Here is a 23,923-nt window from a genome sequence, read left to right on the forward strand (position 1 = left end):
GGTGATGGGATAATCAGTAATAAACGTTTTACTGTCAGTTCAGTCAAGAATACAAGAGGCCACTACCTGAAACTGGCAGAGAAAAGATTTCATCCTAAACAGCGGAGGGGATTCTTTACTGTGAGAGCTGAAAACATTGCGGAACTCCCTTCCACAGGCAGTGGTATCAGCTGAGAGTATGGAATCATTCAACAACTATCTAGATACTTTTCTCAGCACACAAGATATACAGGGGTACAGGTAATCTTAGTAACAAACACACACAACCCAAAGGTTGAACTCGATGGACCTGTCTTTATTCACCCGTAACAACTATGTAATTTTTTTTCTTTGGAGCCTGAAAAGCATTGAAACTGCGATCAGTGGATCATGGGTGCAGACTCTTCCCCCAGTCCCTATCCATACTGAATTATGGACTTTCAATTACAGGGACGGGAGGAAGTATGAATGGACTACAATGTACTTTATTTAAAAGAAAAAACAAGCCCCTCTTGTAGTCTCTGCATTCACAGAGCCATGCCAGTTTCAAATACATGCATATTTTGCTGAAGTGGAGTGGAAGGTGTTTATACCAGACTGGTCACTGTTTTTTTGTTTCAAATCCTTCAATAAGCAGAAGCACAACTCAAATGTCTCTGAATCCTGTGTTCATCAATAAACTCCAAGAAAAGGCTTTAATAATGGCTAAAACAATTTTTTAAAATCTTGTATTGTGTGCATAAACCAGATAAAAGGGTATGGTGAAGATAAGAAAAAGAGACACTTTGGGGAAGCCATATATAGTAAATGTTTATAAGACCTTTGTTTGTGGTGGTTGTTTTTGTTGAAGTCTGCTACAGTCCTTTGTTCTATTTTTTCACATTTTTGGCAGACAGGCAGTGGTAGCCTCCAGCAATGCATGGGAGCATTGGCTGTGGAAGATAAAACTTGTCCTTACAGGATTTCGTAAAAGCAGCACAATGCACGCTATCTAAACATATCACCAATATTACTTCAATGAAGTTTCAAAATTTGTTTTGTAGAAATAAATACTTTAATTGGTTCCCACATAGCCCTGCTGAGCACGTGTGGAAGAAATAAATAGCACAGCTAAGCAGGTCTAGAAAAGGAAGTAACAATGGTCCGGCCTCATAATCCAGTATGACTTTTTTTTTCTTTATTTTCTTCATGTATTGGTGCTGCAATGTTAGATGTGAGACCAGACACAGCAATGTTTTTACTGGTCTCAGGGTTAGGTAAACCCAGATAAATATTTTTGGCGACCACAGTCAGAACCTAGCAACACCTAGTGCTGCCCATTGGTTTTTTGGATTGACAGTACCACCTCTGTTGCTTAAACCCTCCCACTGTGAGCTGCACTGTCTGGGAGAGTGAGTGTGTGAGACACAAATGAAGGAAGATTTGGCTCAGTCAGTGAAGGTAAAGAAAGATTCTTGTTTACTTTGAGAGTTGTGCATCACATAGTATCTGGATGTGGTACTTATTTAGACTGTCATGCAAGAGCTTTTAGGTGTACTTTAGCTTGATTAAAAAAAATAGATACTGTGGTATCATGTGTCGGTAATCTGCAGACATCTTTCATTATAAAGATGGCTCTTAACTCATGAAAGGAAAAAGTGGCTTGCTTTTGGGTTGCTCCATGTTGTTCATGCCCATTGCTCTTGCGTTACCTTAGAATATGTATGTGTAATATGTAAACAGCCAAAATTGTGGACGCTTTTGAAAAATTTGGGATTTGTATAATTTAGAGTGATATATTTATTTACTTAACAAAAGTGATTACATTTATTGTGATATATATATATGTGTATGTGTGTGTGTGCGCGTGTGTGTGTGTTTTCACCCAAATTTAATGCGGAATATACTATTTTAATATCATATCTATTCAAACAGGAATGATGTATGCTTTTATGTACAAAAATGTCAATATATGGTTAGATAGCCTTTGAAAGCAATAACACCTGGTGTAGAATGAACTACATTTTTATGTTGTGTTGTAACAATATGATCCCATTCACACTGAGCTACAACAAAATCAGCTATTTTTCAGCGCTGATTTGAACTGATCAACTTTGAGGGACATTGAGCTACAGTGCACATTTTGTCGCGCTACGTATATCTTCTTTTGACAGTCTATCAAAGTCTGTTGGGGCCAAATCGCTCGAAATCCGTCGAAAAATAGCTCATGTTCGAGCAACAAGCTTCAGCTACAGAGATGGAAGTAGTCACTCGCACTCCATAAGTAGTAAAGTCAAACTTCCTCTGTTTGCCTGAGGAAGGGGCCGCACGGTCCCGAAACGCTGCTTAGGAGATGTATAGCATCACAGTCAATAAACAGTATTGACTTTACTACTTATGGAGTGCGAGTGACTACTTCCATCTATTTACATTTCGTGGAGGCATCCGTTGTCACTACTGCACCCACCAAGTTAAATTTTGTTTTTTCCGGTCAGGAGTGTGATGGGACAAAAGGATTAAGTTCAGCTACAGGCGACATTGAGGTGCAAGATGTGAACATCTCAATTGAAATGCATTAAAAGAGCTACATTTTTCAAAAGTTTCCACAATAATGGTTACGTGTGTGTGTGTTGCAATTTTTTTCCAAAACATTTTCATGATAAATGAATATTTATTTAAAAATCGTTTTTGTGCATGCTTTAGGAATAAAAATCTTTATTTCAAAACCAAAGCTCCGAGCTCTGTAATTACCAGTTGACTCTGTCAGACATGACCTTTTATTTTTTTTAATAATATTGCTGGAAAAATGTCACCTAATTGATTTACAGTTGGATAATGGAACTGTCAAGAGGAGCTATCGGAAATCATCTGCAAAACAGTTACAGTTCATATGAAATATGTTAAATGATAGAATATTGAGCAAATCTGTGCTTATTTAATAACTCCATCATTACATGTTGTGCAGCAGCCTATATCAGCCAATCAAATGTCACTTTTTATCTGTTTACTAAAAGCACTGCGATTGCTATGCTCAAACCTGGGCATCAAATAAAGTCAGAAAGATAATTGCTAATCAATTTCTTTACTTTGTTAATTAAGCCTGTGGTAATATTATGCGAATAAAAAAAATCTGTATGTGTCATATATTTTTTGGTTATATATACACATAGCCCCTAATATGAAGATTTTGGAATAATGGTGAAGGACACGGCTAACCCTTAAAGCACTATTGAATGTTCAGTTTAAATTGGATAAATATATTTTAGATGCATTAGAACTAAAGGTGTGTTAAATCTTACAGTTAATTTTCCATAACCAGCCACAGCCTGAGTAGAAAAGCCTGTCCTCTGCCAGCATGCTGCAAAGAAGGACCATTGCTGTCTGGTGGAAACAGTGGTTTCTCTACAGAGTTCTAGCATGCACCCTGATGAGTTTATAGCATGTGTAGATTCCAGTAAGTTTTCCCTGCAGTCACTATTGTTTACACCCTCACCCAAAAGCGTAGTAAGTGTTAATTGCAGCTGGTCTCCCTATTATTTAATTTTGTGGCAATATAAGGAATCCATTGTGGAGAGCATGACATCATCATCTGGTATTATAATCTCTGCTGCATGTGGATAGTATTGAGAATTCTTGTGGTGAGGATATCTTGAAGCTCCAGTACCTGAGAGTTGAAAGAAGTCAGCATAAGTCTCAGTTTAATGCTATAGTTTTGTTATGTAGTTATCCTGGAAGTCTGGGTCTGGAGTTCAGGGATCCCTCGGATGTACATAGTCTTTAAAACAATGCGTTTTTTTTCCAAGACTGTTCTTAGTTAAAGTAAACCTGATCACTTTGCTCTTGTGGGACAAATTTCACTTGATAGCATGCCCCTTTTGATTGAAGATACTTACCTTCCCTATATTCCCTGTTTTTTTTAACCAGCTGGAGCCTTGTGCAATGTCTAGTACTTTGGGATCGGGGGGAGCACATAACCCCTTATATCTTTATCCTACACTGCAGTGCATGGCTCCTGATCAACCAGTCTCCAGACCTCAGCACAGTTAGATAGGAAGAAGGTCCTGAGCCCGGTGTTATCTCCCATAATGGGGGACCTGTCAGTAGCAGAGGAAGCGGACTATTAAGAGAACATGTTACTTTACCTTAAATGGGCACAGTAGCAGTTTTCCTTTTAAAGTTGACTGGTTTACTTTTATGTAAACTTTACCATAGAAATATGTGCTTGATGAGATTATGCTAGAAATTCTCTACAGGTTTTGTTTTTGTCTTGTAGCAAGACCGCTTTGCAAGTGTGTGTAACTGTATAACCGGAATGTATGTTTAATATCTGTTTTCAGGGTGAAAAGGTGAACTATGAAAAATTTCGAAATTGGCTCCTGCAAAACAAAGATGCCTTCACGTTTTCTCGGTGGTTGCTTTCTGGTGGAGTGTTCGTCACGCTCACCGATGACAGTGACACTCCAACTTTCTATCAAACTTTGGCCGGAGTAACGCACTGTAAGTCATTTGTGAATATGCTCTTGCTGTTTGTTTTCTGGGCTTTGAAATACAACTTTTATGTTATGTTCTAGCTTCCTTTTCCTATGATGACTATAGATGTCCACTGGTCATGCCCTTTTTTGGTTACACTAAATAACTGTTCCTTTGGTTTGTGGTTGCCAAAAAACATTCTATCCTTAGCTTGCTGTTTTTAGGGTAAAAAAGGTGATTAGCCATTTTGGAGTTTTTTGGAATGCTTCGTATAGTTCTCCCTTGAGGTAATCGTTTGATTAAACATGGTCACTTCCATGCAGGCAGGTTGAACATGCTGGTCTAGATGTACGTTTGGTCGCAGCAGACTAGAGTATACTTTAATGTGGTGGTCAGACTCCCCCCCCCCCCCCCCCCCCCCACACAAATATATCTTTTCTGAAAACATGAAAGCAAAGATCCTATAGAATAAAATGAAGGCAGTTGCAATTTTCTGTGCTGCATTATATTCGGGCAACTGTTTATCAAACCCAAATTATCAATCAAACCCAGTTTTAAAAAAAAATACACGTCAACTAAAAGATTTGTGTATCACTCGGCTGTAGATCCTCAAATCATTTCTGAATTGGTGCTGACACTGTCATTCCTTCTGGAGGGTGGCTACTTTTGTTCCCCATGGTCCCTGTGTGTGTTGTAAAAGTAGCCATCGCTCCAAGCTCACTGATACCCCCCCCACTCAAACAACTTTATTGGTATATTTATAAATGTGTAAAATACCGTGCCCCTTCAAAGAAGACTTTTATTCCCCTCTCCTGCTGTCCATGCTACCAATCTCAGCAGCGGTGTTGGAACCTCCAGCTGAAGACCTGGCCAAATTTTACACTTCCAGGACTTTTGACTTTCTAGTGACCCACTGCTCGCTGTTGGTCCTCCTATCCGCTTCTACGTCACTACAGGGCACAGATTGAACCACTGAGCACTTTTGGTTAATGTGTAGGACATGTGTTTTTAAGGAATAATTGCTTAACCTACTGAGTATTGGAGCAGAAATGGCTGCATGGTTATACTGTAGGTTTTGATTTTGGGAATATGAATGCAAACTCCTTCAAGGAGAGCAGGTGAAAACCAAATAACTGTTTATAGTTTGGATTCTGATTGTTATGTAGCTGGAGAGTGTTTTTTTGGAGAGATTCATTTTGAGAAATCATTGTAAAAGCTTTGAAGTTTAGTACTTTTTTGTTTGCCAAAGAATATGTTCAACATAAGATAACTCCTAAACATATGATTGAGAAGTTATGATTGTGGTGAGCTATAGGAGGATGGTACATGCAGCTCATAGTCTATCTGGAGGTATAGTAGAGGTAAATGTAAACTAGTGCAAGGTTCTGAAGGCAATTCTGGGTGGAAGCTGCTCAAGTTGTTACCTCTGAGGAATTTGGGTGGCTCTTCTATTCCTCAAATTACACAGTGTTTAGTGCCTTAGTGCAGTAGTTTGACCCTGAACACGCTTTACAATCTCAGTGTTACAATTTGGCCTCTGGATTTATAGTAAGCCAAAACACAATGTGAGCTTTCCTGCCAAAAACATAGATACGCAGATATTCCTACGTTGTATTTATTGTTGTGTTGTTCCTCTTTAAGGCCATTTTAGTTTTTTTTTAATTTTAATATGTGGTTGATGGGTAGTTCCTATTCCTAGGCGCTTTTCTTGTAAAAAAAAAAAATGAATATAAAGAATGCATATTTCTTCTCTGTATTCGTATGTCCCATTGTTACTGACTAATGGCTGCCCATAAATCTTTGGCATTTGGCATCCAAAATTACTGAGTGTGCAGCTGGGCAGGGAAGCGTTTAACAGGCCTTCTAGCAAGACTAGACTGAACATATTTTTGCTGGTGGCTATAATGCCATTAGTTAGTGCTTTCTTTTCAGATCTGGATCCTTTGCACAGCAGAAAACACCTGACAACTTTTTATTTTCCCTTTAAACTTTGAAAGATTATCATATTTTAAACAACATCAGGATAGCGTCCAAAAATCCATTAATTATTAACTGTAACTGTAATCGAAGGTTCTAGCAAGTGGAGAAGATAAGTAGTTTCTTTTATGACTATTTTCATGGAATACTTTTCCATTCAGCGGAATCTTTAAAGTAAGTCCATGCTGCTGTCGCTGTGGTTTTTTTTTTTTTAAGAAAAACTCAAAAAAATTCTGGTATTTCAGGTTCTTTTTAAAGGCCAGCTCCGGGAATTGTTTTGTAAAAAATATGGTCCCCAGGTAGGGTAAAAAAAAAAGCAGCTCAGGCTGCAATACTCAGCAATGTTAACACATACTATTTCTATTCCACTTCAAGATGTCCTCAGTCTTCTGGATTAAATATTGTCCACATCTATTTAACCCAGAGGAATCAGGCATATTATGAATGAATAGGTGTCATCATGCACCTTTTATAGTATGTTGAAGCAGAAGCCTGAAGACTTCTAAAAAAAGGAAATAGTAAACACAAATAGACTAGTGGAGCTTTGCGGGGAGGGGTGGTAGGTTTTAACAGTTCACAGTAGGGCTTTAACTTTCCTTCCCGCTCCTATGATCTAATCTCCACTAAATCCTGGTACTTCCAGGCGTGGGGGAGCGTGGCGCTCCACCATCTTGCTGCAGTGCAGTGCTTGAGAGGCCAATCTCTAGGCCTCAGAGTTGTCACCTTTTTGAAGGAGGTGGGTTGACATTTCTAGCAGTGTGCAGCTACTGGTCATCAGATTATGATTAATGCTTGTTTAGACTGGATATTATCTGCCCTTAAGACTTTGTTTACTCTGCCAGCTTTTCCAAGCATATTTCAGCTATTTGACTGGGGAAATGAATGAAAATGGTCCATTACTGGTATTGTTTTGGTAACATTTTGGGAATCTCCCTTCTGCAGAAATATTTAGAAAACATTTGTGAAGACCTGTAACAAGGATTTGCAATCATTGCTAATTACCAGAAGTGATACAGTATGATTTAAAATGTTTTTTTTCCAGTATGTCACAACAGCACACCTGAGAGAGTGAGAGTGCCCACCTGTGAGGTACAGGTAATAGTTACCTACGAGGTACAGGTAATAGTTACCTGCAACTTACAGGAGAAGCCTGCAGCAGAGCCTTGGAGAAGCTAACACATAAATAGCATCAAGGGAGCTACAACTCACAGAAACAGATAATTGTAATGTAATTTAATACAGCCTGTGAACCTGTTCTAATTAAAAGAAAAATTGGGAAGAAGTATTATTGCACATTATATGAAAAAATGTAAGACAAATTAGACTATTTGGCTATTTCTGTAGTGCGGTGGACAGTGTTCAATACAGATAATCCAAAGCAGCCAGTCAGCACTTCTTTCACTGGTGACAGATTGCTTGCTGTGCCTTGCTCCACTTTGCACATAACTTCTCTCTGCACATCAGAACTTTGCTTATTACCCATACCAAGCAGTTGTTCCTGTACAGGCTACAAAATACTTTTTTTTTTTCTTTAAATGGTTTAGCTTTTTTAAACTGAATAGCTGCACTGAGCTATGTAATATCCAAAGCATATAAATATTAATTGTGCAGTTGGAATTTACTGCACATAACATTCTATTCCCTCACTAGCCCTTATTACAAATGTGCTTGCTATTCTTTTTTTTACTATAGCTGGTCAGTGTTCAGTTGTTTAATTTTTTCTTTTTTTTAATTGGTTTAAATTAATACCCATATTATCTTCTTATCTTCTCTGTCATTCTACGTCATGCTAAGCAGATTCGTAATATTCTTAGAGATTACATGCCTCTCAGTACATGGGTTGGGAAGTGTGTGTAACCACAAACAGGAGAAGGCGCCGTACTGCTGGGCGCAAGTACAATACTATCCAAAATACCCTAACTATCGACTTTGACTTATGGCGTGCTCAATATGTCTTATTAAAATGTATGGAGCATGGTGTATCTCTACTGCTGCAAGCCAGCAAGAATCTCCCCCGTAGGTAGGTGAACTATTACTATGCATTGCACTGTATGCCTGCAAAAGCTGTAAATTGAAAGACCTTTTATTATGTTATTGAAGTGCAAATCACTGGGGAAAAAAAAATCCAAGCTGCATCATAAAAAATGCTGTGTTGTGTATTCAGTACTTTGACTTCAAGGCACTATATATAGGGAAAATGTATTTATACTTTTTAATTACTATTTTAGTTATGTAGTAAACAGTAAATCATATATTGCTTGCATATAATCATAGATGCATTCATTCTAACTGTATTGTAATGGTTTTTCGTTGAACTGTGTGTCTACCTGCTTTGTTTCATTCATGCATGCAAGCAATTATTTAAGCCCTCAGAAAAATGTTCATACAAAATAATATTTTTAAGGGAATGTAGGCAATGGTTACCTCTGCGGTGAACTGGCATTGTTCATTGTTTCAAAATCTGAAGGAAAATATGCAATTTCTTGTATAGTATGTATTATGTATTTTGGCCTACACCCTAGCACAGCGTTGTAAGCCCCAGTGTTGTGACTGTAATGTCTTCCTTATATTGTAAAGCTCTGTGCAAACTATTGGCGCTATATAAATCCTGTATAATAATAATAATGATAATAGGGTTCCTCCAGAGGTTTCTAGGGGTACTTTAAACAGTGGTGGATTAACTTTCCACACGATAGTGGCTGCAAAGTTTCAGGGCCAATGTCACTGTGCATAGTTAGTGGTCTTGAGCTACTAGAGCCTCTATTCTTTTCTTAGTTAACAACTGACATATTAGTGGTATGCTTCCGAATGACCACAAATGTAAGGGGGCATTCTTCCTCCCACTGACTACCATTGTAAAGGGGTCCTTTAGCCACTCACTATAAATATAAGGGAGCCAGTTTTCCCTGACAACCAATGTCAAGGGACATCTCTCTCTCGCATTAACCATCTAAGTAAGGGGATCCTTCTCCGCTGATGACCACTAATTTAAGGGGATCCTTCTCCACTGATGACCACCAATGTATTCAATGAACTTCTCCCCAGCCAACAAAATAAGGCAGCACTCCACTGACCATCAATGTGAGGTCACATTACAATTTTCATTGTCTGCATTTTTTTTCCTGGTCATTATTAATTGCTTGACTTATAACTTTATGGCATCAAGGAGGGGGGTGTTAAAAATTATCTTGGATGCCAAATACCCTATGGATGCTGCATTCTTTATTTTTAATTTATAATCTACAACTTACTGGTCACGCTGATGTTCTGTGAGCTGTAGATTTAATAGTTTTTACTATTAGGTTCCTCTAAAGTAAAAAGGGTTCAGAAAGGCTGATGTAGCATGTACACGGCCCCCCTTATTACCATGTAGTTTATGCAGTGCATCTTTGGTCAGATGCAACACTAAATATTATATACATTGACATATGTTAGAACACAAATGCGGCTCTGCTAGTGCTGACTTATCTTTTTTTGTTAAAGGAATACCTGGGTTTGTAATGGGAATGATATAGGCTAAGGCCCCATTCACATATAGCGACTTGTCGCCGCGATATCGCGCATTTTTGGCGCGCGATATCGCGAGAAGTCGCCGGCCAATACTATTCAATGGAGCTGTCTTAACTCCATGTCGCTCGTCGCGGTCGCAAGTCGCTTCTACCGGACCCTTTTTTCGGCGGATTTTGTGCGATTTTGCTTTTTTTCTATGAAGCCCGACGGAGAAGGTCGCGCTACCGTCGCTGGATCGTTGCCCCGAAAGTCGCGCTATCCTGGCCGCTGCAAAGGTATGTCGCTATATGTGAACGGGGTCTTAGTGTTTCATATGCATTGTAGCTCTCAGGCTTAGGTGGTGCACAATATATAGTGATCGTAAGACTGTGCTGTGCTTTGGAACCAGCTAATATAATTTAAATGGGTTGTTTTTGGCAGATTCTTGTAAGCTTTTTGCATAGTCATATTGATTTGTTGAAAAGAGAAGTGTGCCATCCAGGTTAACTAAATACATAGCAAAAATGTTAATAAATGTTATTGCAGGTCTATATCTGCTTCTGTTTTCTAGATAGTAAGATAGATTAATCCAGTGCTTTTGCTAAAATTTGTCAAAATAGCTGTCAAGTCAGAGACATTGCCTCTACTTACATCTAGGAAAGCAAAGGGGAAGAAATTATGGAAAATCCTATCTACAGGCTGTATAAATGTTGCCATTGATGTGAACAAAGATTTTTTGTATGTGAAAGAAAATTATGATTTCAAATAAAAATGGAATATTTTTTAATAATCTAGTGTTTATGCAGGGCAGCGCTGTGCTCTCAGCGCTTCCTGCTTCAGAGCTGTCAACAGCCAGCTGAAGTGCAGGTTACACACGTGATCACGCACAATCCTGTGCTTGATCGTCTGTTTTGGAGGTCAGTAGAGACACCAAACACTGTCACATAGGGCCTTGTTAGTGGAAAAAAAAATTGTAAAGAAATAAAGTAAAAAATAATCAAACCAACCCCGCTGCTTCTGCCTCCTGCATGAGAATAAACATGCATGCGCAGGGCATGCATGTGTATGTCGTCAGCGTGAGAGCAATATCTCTAGGGTCCTAATTTATTGTTAAAACTAAACTGATGAGCAGTAAATACTTTTAAAGTGTCGCCTATGGACAATTTTGAGTACCATAGTTTTTCACCATTGCACGGACGTGCACAGTTTTAACTTTGCTCGACGTGACCCATCTTTTATTTTTTACAATAAAGCTGGGTATTATATTCTTTGTGTGCACTAACTTTCATTTTAGTGTTTTTTTGTTTATTCCTAAAAATATTGATTTGATAAACATTTGTGCAAATACTGTGCAACATTAAAAAAAAAAAAAAAAATCTAATTGTTTTTATTCTACAGGGCCTTTGCATTTTAGAAAATATATATTGTTTGGGGGTTTAAAGGAGCACTATGGGGTAAGTGTTTTCCCCATAGTTCTCCTCAGGGTCATGGGAGGACATAAACTAGCGTCCTCCCGTGACCCAAAGCTCAGTATACCACGAGCTACAGCTTTACTGTCGAGATCCACCCAGCTTCGTGAGTGATAGCTTTCTCTGCCTATCTAGAGGCAGAGCCAGCTGTACCCGCCCCTCCCCCGCCCGTTCCGCCAGTCAGCACTAGAGGATCGGACAGGGGAGGGGGGGGAATCCCTGCAGAGAGCCGTGAGTGATAGTCACAGCTCTCTGCACTGACAGGATCAAGAAGTGAGCGAGCGTCGGCTCGAACTATGAGTGAGTGATTTTTAAAGTAAAAGTTCTCTTTTAAAGTAATTTTCTATCGCCAACATTTTTTAATGTGTGTGAAAGATGTGAAAGTTGCTCCAGTACTAAGGTGGTTAAAGCAGTAAAAGGATGGACATTTTTGTTGTTGTAATAAATGTGTAAATTGGTCCTTGTCAAAGTCTGCTGGAAGAATTTGCTTCAACGTTTCTGCTTGTATTTGATTTTTCACAGTGTAAGGTGTATTTGGAAATACATCCGTCTTTAGTCACCTAGAGCAATACACAGTGCTGAAATCATTTGTTTTGAAACCGTAGCAATGCATGGTTTCAGCAGGGAATGGGCATAGCATTACATTGTATCAATGTGTATGGATTTTCCAGCCATGTATATCATTGTATATTAAAGTACCGAGAAGCCACAAAGATTTTACAGGCAAATGAACATTGGGAATTATTGAAGAGGACAGTGCATGTCCTGATCTGCTTTTTCTTAATAGAGAGTGTAATCTTCCTCTAGTAAGGCTTAAATCTTTAGTGTGCACTCTTTAATTTCATGGCTAAATGAGCACCTAACACAGCAATTTATAACTTCACCTATTGCATCTGTTGTTGCAAGTGGGGCTACTTGAGTCTATTGATTAATGGTTATTTCCTTATGAAATGTTCCTTTTTGCCTTGTTTTTTTTCCTTTCTTTTAGGATCAGTGTTGTTTATCTAAATAAAAAATGGGGTTTTAGCAAGTGTTAGTGTTTCAAATCATAGGCCGTACTCAAACGGTGTAGAAAATGTAATTTTATTGCTGCACAGTTGATGAAGCCATAGTCTTCAGTTTTGGTTCTTTGGTCTAGATATATTGTTTTATTTGCTAAGAAGGTAATTGATAAGTAAGCAGTCTGTCTTTTTTGTGCAGCATTTCAGTACTTAACAGAACCCTAAAATGTTTACAAACTCTTTTATGTGAATTGTAATTGCATTGATGCCTATGTTCTCTGTACATGTCCACTTGCATGCACTGTAATGCCCATAATGACCCAAACCTTTTTCTAGCCTGTCTGTGTGGGGGAGATTATCCTTTTATCCTTTATTTTCTGTCATTGTGTATAGGTTTTTGTGAGGTGTTCTTGCTGTTTCATTACTCTTTGAACTTACTTATAGGGGCATCACATTCATTCTCTAGGGGACTAAGCGTCTAAGCAACTCTGCTCCTAAATTTGGTTCACATGGATATAAATCTTGTTTTTCGTATGGAGTGTGTTTTTTTTTTGCGTTTACTGGCAGTGTGGAGAAATGTGCTCCTCTAGGAACTCTGTGCATTAATGCCTGTACAATTATACATTGAATAAAGTAAGTTTTAATAGTATAATTACATCTCTTTTAAATCGGATACATTTTTATTCACATTTTGAAGGTTTCCCATAACAAAGAATGTAGAACTAAAGAAGATTGCAGCACATACAATGTGCATATAGCTTAACTACCAGAAAATTAACCACCATACAATGAGAGTACAGTGTATTAGTAACTGCTAATATGTAAATGCTGCTGAGTCCTCTCCATTACAAGGTGTTTTAAGCCAAGCAGGCCATACATTTTTGTGGGAAGCCCTGATCTGTATAGGTCAATTTTTCAAATGAGAGTGCATAGCACATTTCTCAGGGCCACTTCAGTATTATTGGGGTTGAAGAAAAACCATAATTTAGATATTAGTTTCTGTGCTATATAGAGGGCCCTGCCAACAGTATCAGCAGTGTTCTGATCCGTTAGTACAGTGTTTTTCAACCTTTTTTGTGCAAAGGCACACTTTTTTCATGAAAAAAATCACGAGGCACACCACCATTAGAAAATGTTAAAAAAGCATCACCGACTCCTCCCCCCTTCCTTTCGTTAGCCGACAGAGCCACTCGGGGAAGGGGGGAGGAGTCCGGTGACGTCGATGTCTGTGACGTCACCGGATCTCCGACGGAAGACCCGGAAGCCGGCGGAGAGGTGAGTAACTTTGATTGATCAAAATAATTTTGATCGATCAAAGAAATTAACGATTTATTGACGGCACACCAGAAAATATCTCACGGCACACTAGTGTGCCGCGGCACAGTGGTTGAAAAACACTGCGTTAGTAGATCTATCCAGGTCATCAAGAATACCGGTTAGAGATTTGCACTTTAATGGAAGATTTTAAAACATATTTACTGTAGAGCATACATCATGTCAGTAGTTCTGGACATCTCCATGGAAGGAGAATGAGATTTGTGCTGTCTCTCTCACATCTACTGCAATTAGAATCTATCTGCAGTCTGATAGTAAACGAAACAGAGACGTGCAATATGTCCAGTGCAAATAAACAAATTGGGACAGTCTGTCAGACTGTATGGGATATGCAACCTTGGCACTCCAGAAGTGGTGACACTGCAAATCCCATCATACGTCTGTCTCTGGGAATCATCCTAGAGTCTTGCAATGCATTATGGGACTTGTAGTTCCACATCAGCTGGAGTGCTGAGGTTGTCAACTGCTGCATTAGGGACTATATTATGAACTTTTATCTCATTGGTCCTACCATGATCTTGTTCCCACCTACGCTTTGTCAGAGGTATTGGGTTAAGTATTTAGCAAGCAGCTGTGCTTACAAATGTGCTCGCTCTGCACCGAACTTCTAGATCTACTTTCTTACCTATAATTTGCAACATATGAAGGGCTGGAAAGAGGTCAACTGTGCTTCTTTCTCATTATTCGCAAGCCATTGCTCCAGCGGACCTACCATGTATCTTGTGGTAAGGGTGTGGAATGCTGTGAAACTCCTACTGGGTATCAGGCATTTATCCATATACATCCCTCTATGGCATAATGACATCCTACCCGAATTGTATAAGCTTAGGTCATTTCCTCATTGGCCACAGGCCACTCTGTAGAAGGATGGTGTCCTTTAAAACAGTTCAACAACTATGTACAGAGTGTGATTTTTAATATGTTTTACACCACGTACTACAAGTGCGAAATAGAAGGTTTGACAGCCCAAAAGGTTTGACCCTGTCCCAAGACTCAACACCTTGATTCAAGCGAATACCACTAGCGGGGCAGAGCGACCAGCAGAATCATTAGGGTGTTGTAAGGTTAGTAAGTTAATTCTTGGGGCCCTCTTCTTCCAAATAAGGTCTCGAAACACCCCATTAAATTTTTTGAAATAGTGCAGGGGAACCCAGCAGGGGCAGTTGTGAAGAATATAGAATAACTGTGGCATCCATATAATTCGAAGACGATTAAGTCTACCATCAACTGGAGCTTACACCATACAATACATTTACTCCTAAATGTTTGCAGTAAGGTGTAAGGTTAAGGAAAAGGCATTCGGTAATATATGTAGAGATGTGTATTCCCAGATATTTAAATGTAGAGACAGTCCGGAGTCCGCAAAAGACTTCTGCAATGGGTCAGTGGGGAGTAGAGTGGACTTATTCCAATTGATCAATAAGTCAGAATAACATCCAAAGTTCCAGATAATGGAGATAGCGTTAGAGACAGAGGTAGTATGTCAGCCAAGAACAGCAGGGTATCGTTGGTGTATAGAACAATTTTATTCTGGATGCCTTGAACAAAACCTGTGACCTGTGGAGACATCTGACAAGGGCAGCGAGTGGCGTAATTGCCAAAGGAAATAAAAAAGGGTAAAATGGGCAGCTCTGACATGAAGGGAAAGGCTGGAAGAATAGGTGTCAATAACCATGCCACATGGTTGCTATAGGGTAAGTATACAGAAAATACACCCATTTCATGGGGTCCAAACCCAAATTTCTTTAGGACCTCCCAGAGATGGTGCTATTCTGCATTGTATGTTGTTGTATTGCATGTTTCACAATGCATACCTCCCAACTTTTCTAAAATCAGAAAGAGACATGCCTTTTAGGACATTGTATTTAGGCTATGGAGACACCGCTGCCATTCCCCCAGTTATGCAGACCATTAGGAATTTATATGGCAAAAATGATTGGTCAACAACAGAATAGTTTTTTTTTTATTTAACCATTACTTTTTATTGACTTTTTACTACATCAGACCAAAAAAGGACAACTGAGAAGGAAAGAAGGGCAGAGGGATTTGGTTCTAAATGAGGGACAGTTGGGAGGTATGCTTAATGTTCTTGTAAAAAGGTCTGTTATTATACAGTGATACCTTGGTTTACGAGCATAATTGGTTCCGGAAGCATGCTTGTAATCCAAAGCGCTTGTATATCAAAGCAAATTTCCCCATAGGAAATAATGGAAACTCAGATGATTCGTTCCGCAACCCAAAAATATGCATATAAAAATGATTACAATACTGTACTGTACTATAATATAATACAAAATATAAAGACAAATAAACCAATTACCGGTACCTTCGTGGCTGGTGTGAGGGGGGCAAGAGAGAGGAGGATTATTGTATAGGACAACTTTCACTATCACTAACGGAATCACTGCTATCTCTTGGCTCAATGGGATATTTTTCATTTCTTGAAACAAGGAATCTATCCAATGTGACATTGCATTGTCGTTAAACAGACTCATCGCTCGCACTGCTACAGCCTTATTCGGGGGGTGCTTTTCTACACAATTTTGCTCTTATTGCAAGACATTGCTTGTATATCAAGGCAAAATTTTTCAGAAATGTTTGCTTGTCTTGCAAAACACTCTCAAACCAAGTTACTTGTAAACCAAGGTATTACTGTAAGTTTATTTCACAGTATATTATTTGGTTTGAAATATATACCTTCTACATGCAGTAGGTATAAAAGAGAGAACAGTTACAAAGGTTGTTAGGCAATAGGGTTAATGCCAAAGTGCATGGTTGGCAAAATGTGAACTATATGCAATTGCTTTTTGTTTGCTTGTTTAAATTATTTGTATATATTTTGTGTTAAAAGCTATTGATTGCTGATTATGTGGCATTGCTGATGTATGCTAAATACATCTTTTAATTTTCTTTTCTTTTTGACAGTGGAAGAATCTGATATCATTGATCTTGAGAAAAGATATTGGCTACTGAAGGCTCAGTCACGGACTGGGAGATTTGATCTGGAAACATTTGTTCCCTTGATATCACCTCCGATTCACCAGTCTTTGAGTGAAGGTATTCAGTTAAAGAATAATTGTGGAAATGACTGAGGTTCTTTAGAGGTACCAGGCAGCCTGGGTGGAGAGGAGATCAATGTTGGATCTAAGGTTAAAGTGGAACTACGGGCAAAATATAAAATTTACATGGTATATTTAACTTATTTCATTAGCGTTAACATTAGCAGTTTTTTTTTTTGAGTGCCCCATGTAACCTTAGTTTGTCTTATATCTGTCAGCTTTAAAGCTGAACTCCAGACAGATATGAAAGGCTAACATTTATGGTGCTTTGTATTCATTAATAAAGCATTCAATTAATTTTTTTAGGCAAGTTGTACAAGTATCTAAAATTGACCTGGTATCAGCCCCATGCAATCCCTGTGCAAGGATCATAGGAGGCGAGAACAGAGTGCAGAGATATGAGCTCATCAGTTCTTCTCCTTTCACTGCCCAGTCACAGACTGATGGTGGGGACGTGATCTGTTAGTGTCATTTAACTGCAGTAGAAAAAAAAATAGGTCTCTCTCCCTGCTAGACAGGGCTGCATTGTGTGTCAAAGCTGTGTATATTTCCTGATTGGACAGAATACAATTGCTTTTGCAGGTAAAACAACTGCTTTATATGTATTTAATCTGTGTATTTAGTTGTTTCCTTGGATTTTAGCTTAAAAGAAGAAATCCAGGGAGACATTTTAAATATCCCATGCAGTGGGGCTACCCCCCGTACTGTAAAGTTTAACTGCTCGTTTTCATCGCTCACCCGAACCTCAGAGGCGGCTGGCTGTCACAGCACTCCCTTCAGCTTCTCTCCTCCTACGCTGCAGAGGTGGTATGTCCCTCGGTGTCCTTACGTCCAATACACAGTGTATAGAACGTGACGACTTGAGATTTCTCAGACTGCTGCAGTGCTTTGCAGTGAAGAGGGAGAGACACTGGAAAGACCAGTCTAACAGAAAATGAAGTGAATATAACTTTTTTTTATTTTCAGCCCTAGACAAAAATTAGCCTTTAACCCTCACAGTGTGGGGGTAGCCCCACTGCAAGGGTTAATATTTGTTTCCCATAGTTTAAAGACATTCAAATATATATATTAAAAAAAATAAATGTAAGCTATTTGTGTACCAAACAAAGTAAGCCATTTTTTTGTTTACATGTTTTGTCCTTATTTTTTTATTACAGGATTATTTAATGCATTCGATGAGAACCGTGACAACCACATAGACTTCAAGGAAATTTCTTGTGGCCTGTCTGCTTGCTGCCGGGGACCCTTAGCAGAGAGACAAAAATGTAATTATCAGTTTTAGCACAACTCCCTACAGACACAACGGAGTATTATCTGGCAAAGTTAATGGTCACCTCTGCCTAATGTACTCCATGGCTCCTGAATCTCATTGATTCAAGGATTTGATTTATTTTTCTCATTATTAGAGCGTAAATGTGTGATCAGTTTTATGCTGAACAATACTGTAGGATCTTTTCCTTGTTCATTATTGCCTAATTAGTTTCTGAAAAGTTGTTTTCAAGTCAAATGAAGATCTGGCTAATATTCATAGATGATGTGTAAATATCTTTTGTGGAGCTTCCTTATAAAATACTAATTTGATGATTCTTTTTTCTGTCAAACAAATACATTTTTTTAACTCGGCACTGAATTCTGTGGAGCATATCATGCATTCTGTTTTTTTCTTTCCCTTTAGAAGCTTGTAAATGTGCAGTTAGTTATTGTGATTGGCACACATCATATTATAAAGGCCCATTCGCACCAAATGTCACACGCAACATTCTGTTCTATAGGCACAGTGGAGTGCAAGGGGGTTGTACAGCGTTGCATTCCACCGCTCTGGAAAAAAAGTGCTGCATGCCATCTTTTGTTTAGCACACTCCATCGCGTTCCCACGGCAACTCGTGGTGTAAATGGTGTCCATCCGTGACATGGAAAACGGACTTGTCTTACATTGGGGCTGCGATGGTCATTTATTTCAGCACAGTCTCAATGCATTTGGAGTGAATGGGCCCTCAATGTTTTAGCCATAGCCTTATTTTTTAAGGATACATGCCTGTCAATTTAAACATATTTATTATGGAAATACATGCACGCAGTACATCTATTTGCTCAGAGCTACATTATTCTATTACATCAGGCCACCCCACGGTGAACAATCATATGGTTGCTGCTAACTTCTGGGAACACCTAATCCTTGGCCTGTTATTCTGCAATATATGAATTTCCAATTTTGCTTGTCAGTCTTCCTGCAGTCTATTCACATTCTTTTTAAAGTCTCTTACGTCCAACATTCAAAATAACATTATTCCTGCACTTAATCTTCAGTCACTGAAGTCTCCACAAATCTTTACATGTAATGAAGTGTACTTTTGAAAGAAGCAGCACATTGCTTGTTCTGCTTTGGAAGCAAAGCTCAACAAGCTGTACCCAATGTAGAATGCAGTACCCAGAAGTTGTTTTAGTAGTCAATGTATATATGACACTAGATACAATGTTCCATATGTGAGAAATGAATGGAATCCGTGTGTGCCTGCTCATATCTAATAGCATTTGTGTTCTTTTCTTTCGACTAGTTTGTTTCAAAGTGTTTGATGTTGATCGTGATGGTGTTCTGTCTCGCACTGAACTGGAAGACATGGTTCTTGCACTACTAGAGGTGTGGAAGGATAACCGCACTGATGCCGTACCTGTAAGAGCCATTTATTTTATTTATGAATAAAACTTGTATATTGTCATCATATAGCTTATATGGTTTAATATACTATCCTACAGGTTTTCCCTTATAGTGTAAAAACTGCCTCATTATGCAGATAAGCTTTACACAGCATTAAACATCACTGTAGTGATGAAATAAGGCTTTGTGTGATTATATATAATAACAGGATACTCATTTGAACTGATCCGCAATTGAAAAAGACTAATTCTGTTAGAATGTATTTTTCTGTGACGGATTCTTAAAATAATAAATGAGAATTATGTAATTTGCCTGACCGGGCAATGTTTTGAACCCATAATGTGCAAATGACTCTTTAGTGAGATTATGTGTAATTGTCAGTTTCTGAAACCAAAATACTACCAAAACCAACTATACTAGAATGGTATGGGGAGCCTTGAATTGCTTTCTGTTGCATGATTTTTACTTGCTAGCTCTGAGCCATATAGTCACAGTCATGTTTCATATCCATATTTGTAGTACCTTCTTCTAGTAGCTAACTGAAAGTAGCTAAAAAACAGTTTTCATACAATCAGCAAGTAAGACTTGTGGAGAGTGTATTTGTTAAGTCATTTAATACATCTCAGTTCTTAGATGAATGAGTTAAGCCCAATGTTATTTTTGCCCTTTCTGTGGAAATAAAAACACTTATAGTGACACTAAACTCATGAGTTAAATCTTAATAGTTAAGGTACTTGAATTTATTTTTAACAAAATTGTAACTTATTTGTGCATCACTCAGCTGTAGATCCTCAAATCATCTCTGAATTCATGCTGACCCTGTCCTTCCTTCTGGAGGGTGGCTACTTTTGTTCCCCATGGTTCTTGTATGTGTTGTAAAGTAGTCACCGCTCTAAGCTCACTCCTGTGATGGACTACAACCTTGCATTTAGTTTACTAGTTTGTTATGAGATTGCAGTCCATCACGGAAGTGAGCTTGGAGCGGTAGCTACTTTACAACACACACAGGAACCATGGGGAACAAAAGTAGCCCCCTCCAGAAGAAAGGACAGTGTCAGCATGAATTCAGAGATGATTTGAGGCTGTACACATACAAATAAGATACATTTTTTTTGATGGATAAGGTAGTTGAATGCATTTTTAAGACTTAACTCTTCAGTTTAGTGTTACTTTAACTGTAGTCCATTTAATGGTCATGCACATGTGATGGACATTCAAGCAAACAAGGACCTGTGTGTGGCCTTTTGGTTCTCTTGTGCATTTCATAGTTGTTGGTTGGGGCAACATTACACACAGCAGGACTCACCCTAACCTTTGATGCTTTAAATATGGATGGTGCTGACAATTATTTTTATTTGGTGTAGGTTTGTATATTTCCCAGAAATGCAGTTCGCATTTAGGGCTCTAAACAGCTCTGCCATTGGAACAAATAGAAACCTTTTGGTTTAGTGTAGATTTCCTAAATGCCCTATGACCATGAGGTGGTGGTTAAGTGTGATCCAGTCAATGCCAGTCTTTAAAACTGTTCTTAGATCTGCATCAGTCTGCATGCAGTTAAAGGGGAGAGTAGCTAGATTTTCTTGGTATTGGCCTTACCTCAAGAAAAATATTTTTGACTGCCTGAAAGCTTTCTCCCCAGCTTCTTGCCTCTTCCTCTAAAACAATTAGCTAGTTTTGTCTGCTGCTACCTATAGTCATAATGGTTGCAGCCTGTTCTGGCTGTAGAGAACTAGGTCTGGGCACTCTAATTGCACGTCTCTTTAGAACCTGTGTTGACCAGCTTTTAGCTTGTGTTGATGGGCAAAAGCAGCTTGTTTTTGACATCACTTGGATATACTTCTGAATTAATTAAAAAGGTGCATTTAACCTGCAGCTGACCTCCTTTTGACCTGCTTTAAGCTGCTTTAGCATTGCCATAAACTTATATGTGCAGAAAAGCAGTTTTGAATTGAACAGGATGAAGGATGAAAATGTTTCTCAAACTAATGAAAGTCTAACAGTGAATGTGGTTTTCATTTCACTCCATTCATTCCATAGTCAAATGTTAAAATCAACAACATTTTGAATGACATTTTTTTTGTATTTAAAAGTTCATGCAAAACCCTACCGGTGTATGGCCAGCTTTAGACATACACATAAATAAAATAAGCAGTCATCACTGTGCTGCACTTCTAACCAGGAAGCACAGCTTGACATGTGGAAATATGGCTGCTCCTACATAAATATTTAAATATAGATCCAAGAATTTCGGAAGATTAACACTTTTAAATAATTTTATTGCTCACAAGCTGTGTTTCTTATTATATATATTTAGGCCTTTGAAATATATTTGCTTGATTTATTTTTACCAGACTTTATTTTCTATTTTGTAGGAGAAAAGGCAAAAACAAGTATTATCTTTTGTTCGCTAACATTTTTGTTATGCATACTTTGGCGCACATATTGTGTTCTCATTGCCTGCTTAGAATGTTTTTATTTCCCTTCATTTCTATCTTGGTCACAATGGTGGCGTGAATCTTCCCAGCAGGGGGCACGGAGAGCAATCTAAAACTTAAAAAAGGTCTAACTCTTCCCCTACTCTGCAAAACTAAAAAAAAAATGTTGTCTTTACATTTAATTTTTATTTTTATTAGGTAGCAGCAGTCATTATTATTTAAATGTGTGTGTTTGGCCAGTACACAAGCAGATGTGGATGGTAACTCTAAACATACACGTGTAAAATAACCTAAAGTGATATCTCCAAATGTAAAACTATAGAATTTAAATTTAGGTAACAGTATGCAATTTGTTTTTTCAGTTCAGTGTTTTAATATTTGTTTACTATTTTATCTTATTTATAGGAACTAAACTTGAATCTTTCCGATATAATAGACAATATATTAAAAACCCATGACACAACAAAGGTAATTTTGTTTTAAGTTAACTGTTTATCATATCATATGTGCAATAAAATGTAAACTGAAATGTGGTTGCTGTAGGCTTTTGCCCTTTTGCTTGTCATTGTTCCTCTTTTCACTGCCATATTAAATAACCCTGTGTAGTCTTGTGAAAAAGAAAATTGACCTTGTGAATTCACCACATGAAAATTGTTGGCCCTTTTTATCATATTTAAACAGGCAAACATTAGATCTTCATTCAAACAGTTCCATACAAAAAAAGGTGATATACTTAATACATGTGCCATGGAAAAAATAAGTACTAAGATGGCCTCTGAAGCTGGTATTGCCCCCTATAGCAGAAATTATAGCAGATTTTGCATAACTGGCCATTAGTCACTGACTTGGTGGAAGTTATAACTCTTCCATGCAAAATTCCTTCACTTGCTAGATTTTTGTGGGTTTTCTTGCATGAACTGCCTGTATCAGATTACCACAACATTTCATTAGGATTCAAGTCAGGGCTTTGGGTAGGCCAGTCCATAACCCATCATTTCTTCTTTTTGAGCCATTCCATTTGCTAGTATGCTTTGCATGATAATTTTGTTGAAAGTTCAATTTCTAGTTCCCCTTCATTTTTGGACATTTGGACAAAAAGCTTCACATGCTCACAAAGCACACTTTGATATGATGCAGAATTCATAGTTGACTCGATGACTTAAAGGTGTTCAGGCCCTGAAGAAGCAAAGCAACTCTAACCCATAACATTTCATGCATGTTCATTATGGAGGTTCTTTATTATCAGTACTTAATTTGGAACACCTACTTTAGTTTCATGGATTTGAAGTGGTAGTAAATGTAGGTGTGTGCTTACTCATTCCAAATCACATATCTGTATTTTCATTAGTTTAGCTTATGAGAATAAATACACCATGAAAAATGTATGCGTCACGTTTTTAACTACATCCCTTTTATCTGTAGTCACTATTTGAATGCAGTAAACAATACACTGTCCGCATCGCTCATTAGTATTGGACAGCTTGATAAATCAATGACAAATGACTATCAGTAGAAATATTGATTTGCCAGTCTTGGGAGTGAATTCAGGCACATGGGATACATAGGATAGAGCAGTGTTTTTCAACCACTGTGCCGCGGCACACTAGTGTGCCGTGAGATATATTTTCTGGTGTGCCGTCAATAAATCGTTAATTTCTTTGATCGATCAAAATTATTTTGATCGATCAAAGTTACTCACCTCTCCGCCGGCTTCCGGGTCTTCCGTCGGAGATCCGGTGACGTCACGGACATCGACGTCACCGGACTCCTCCCCCCTTCCCCGAGTGGCTCTGTCGGCTAACGAAGGGAAGGGGGGAGGAGTCGGGTGATGTAGTTGTCCGTGATGGGTAACGAAGGGAAGGAGGGAGGAGTCAGGTGACGGCACGGACATAGACTCCTCCCCCTTCCCTTCGTTACCTGACGGAATCACTTGGGCTGAGTCTCCTCCTCACTCTTGGGCCGGTGAGTCATCGCATGTGTGTATAAGGCAAAATCTGCTACCCTGGTGAGACCCCACAAAGCCATGGGGCTTTTGGGGTTGTGTGGTAACGCTGGGTGTGCCATGAAGGAGTTA

General features: G+C 38.5%; 1 protein-coding gene across 1 annotated transcript in view; it reads left to right on the forward strand.

The window, feature by feature from the left end:
* The window catches only part of USP32 (ubiquitin specific peptidase 32), a 157,231-nt gene that overhangs the window by 85,404 nt on the left and 47,904 nt on the right, over positions 1 to 23,923 (forward strand). Inside the window, exons 5-9 of the mRNA XM_018568541.1 lie at positions 4,296 to 4,455; positions 16,625 to 16,756; positions 17,916 to 18,023; positions 19,314 to 19,429; positions 22,255 to 22,317. Of these exons, the coding sequence (XP_018424043.1) occupies positions 4,296 to 4,455; positions 16,625 to 16,756; positions 17,916 to 18,023; positions 19,314 to 19,429; positions 22,255 to 22,317 (579 nt within the window). The remainder of the gene's footprint in view (positions 1 to 4,295; positions 4,456 to 16,624; positions 16,757 to 17,915; positions 18,024 to 19,313; positions 19,430 to 22,254; positions 22,318 to 23,923) is intronic.

This window comes from Nanorana parkeri, unplaced genomic scaffold, assembly GCF_000935625.1.
Source record: "Nanorana parkeri isolate BGI_ZX_2015 unplaced genomic scaffold, ASM93562v1 scaffold1204, whole genome shotgun sequence".
NCBI classification, from domain to species: Eukaryota; Metazoa; Chordata; class Amphibia; order Anura; family Dicroglossidae; genus Nanorana; species Nanorana parkeri.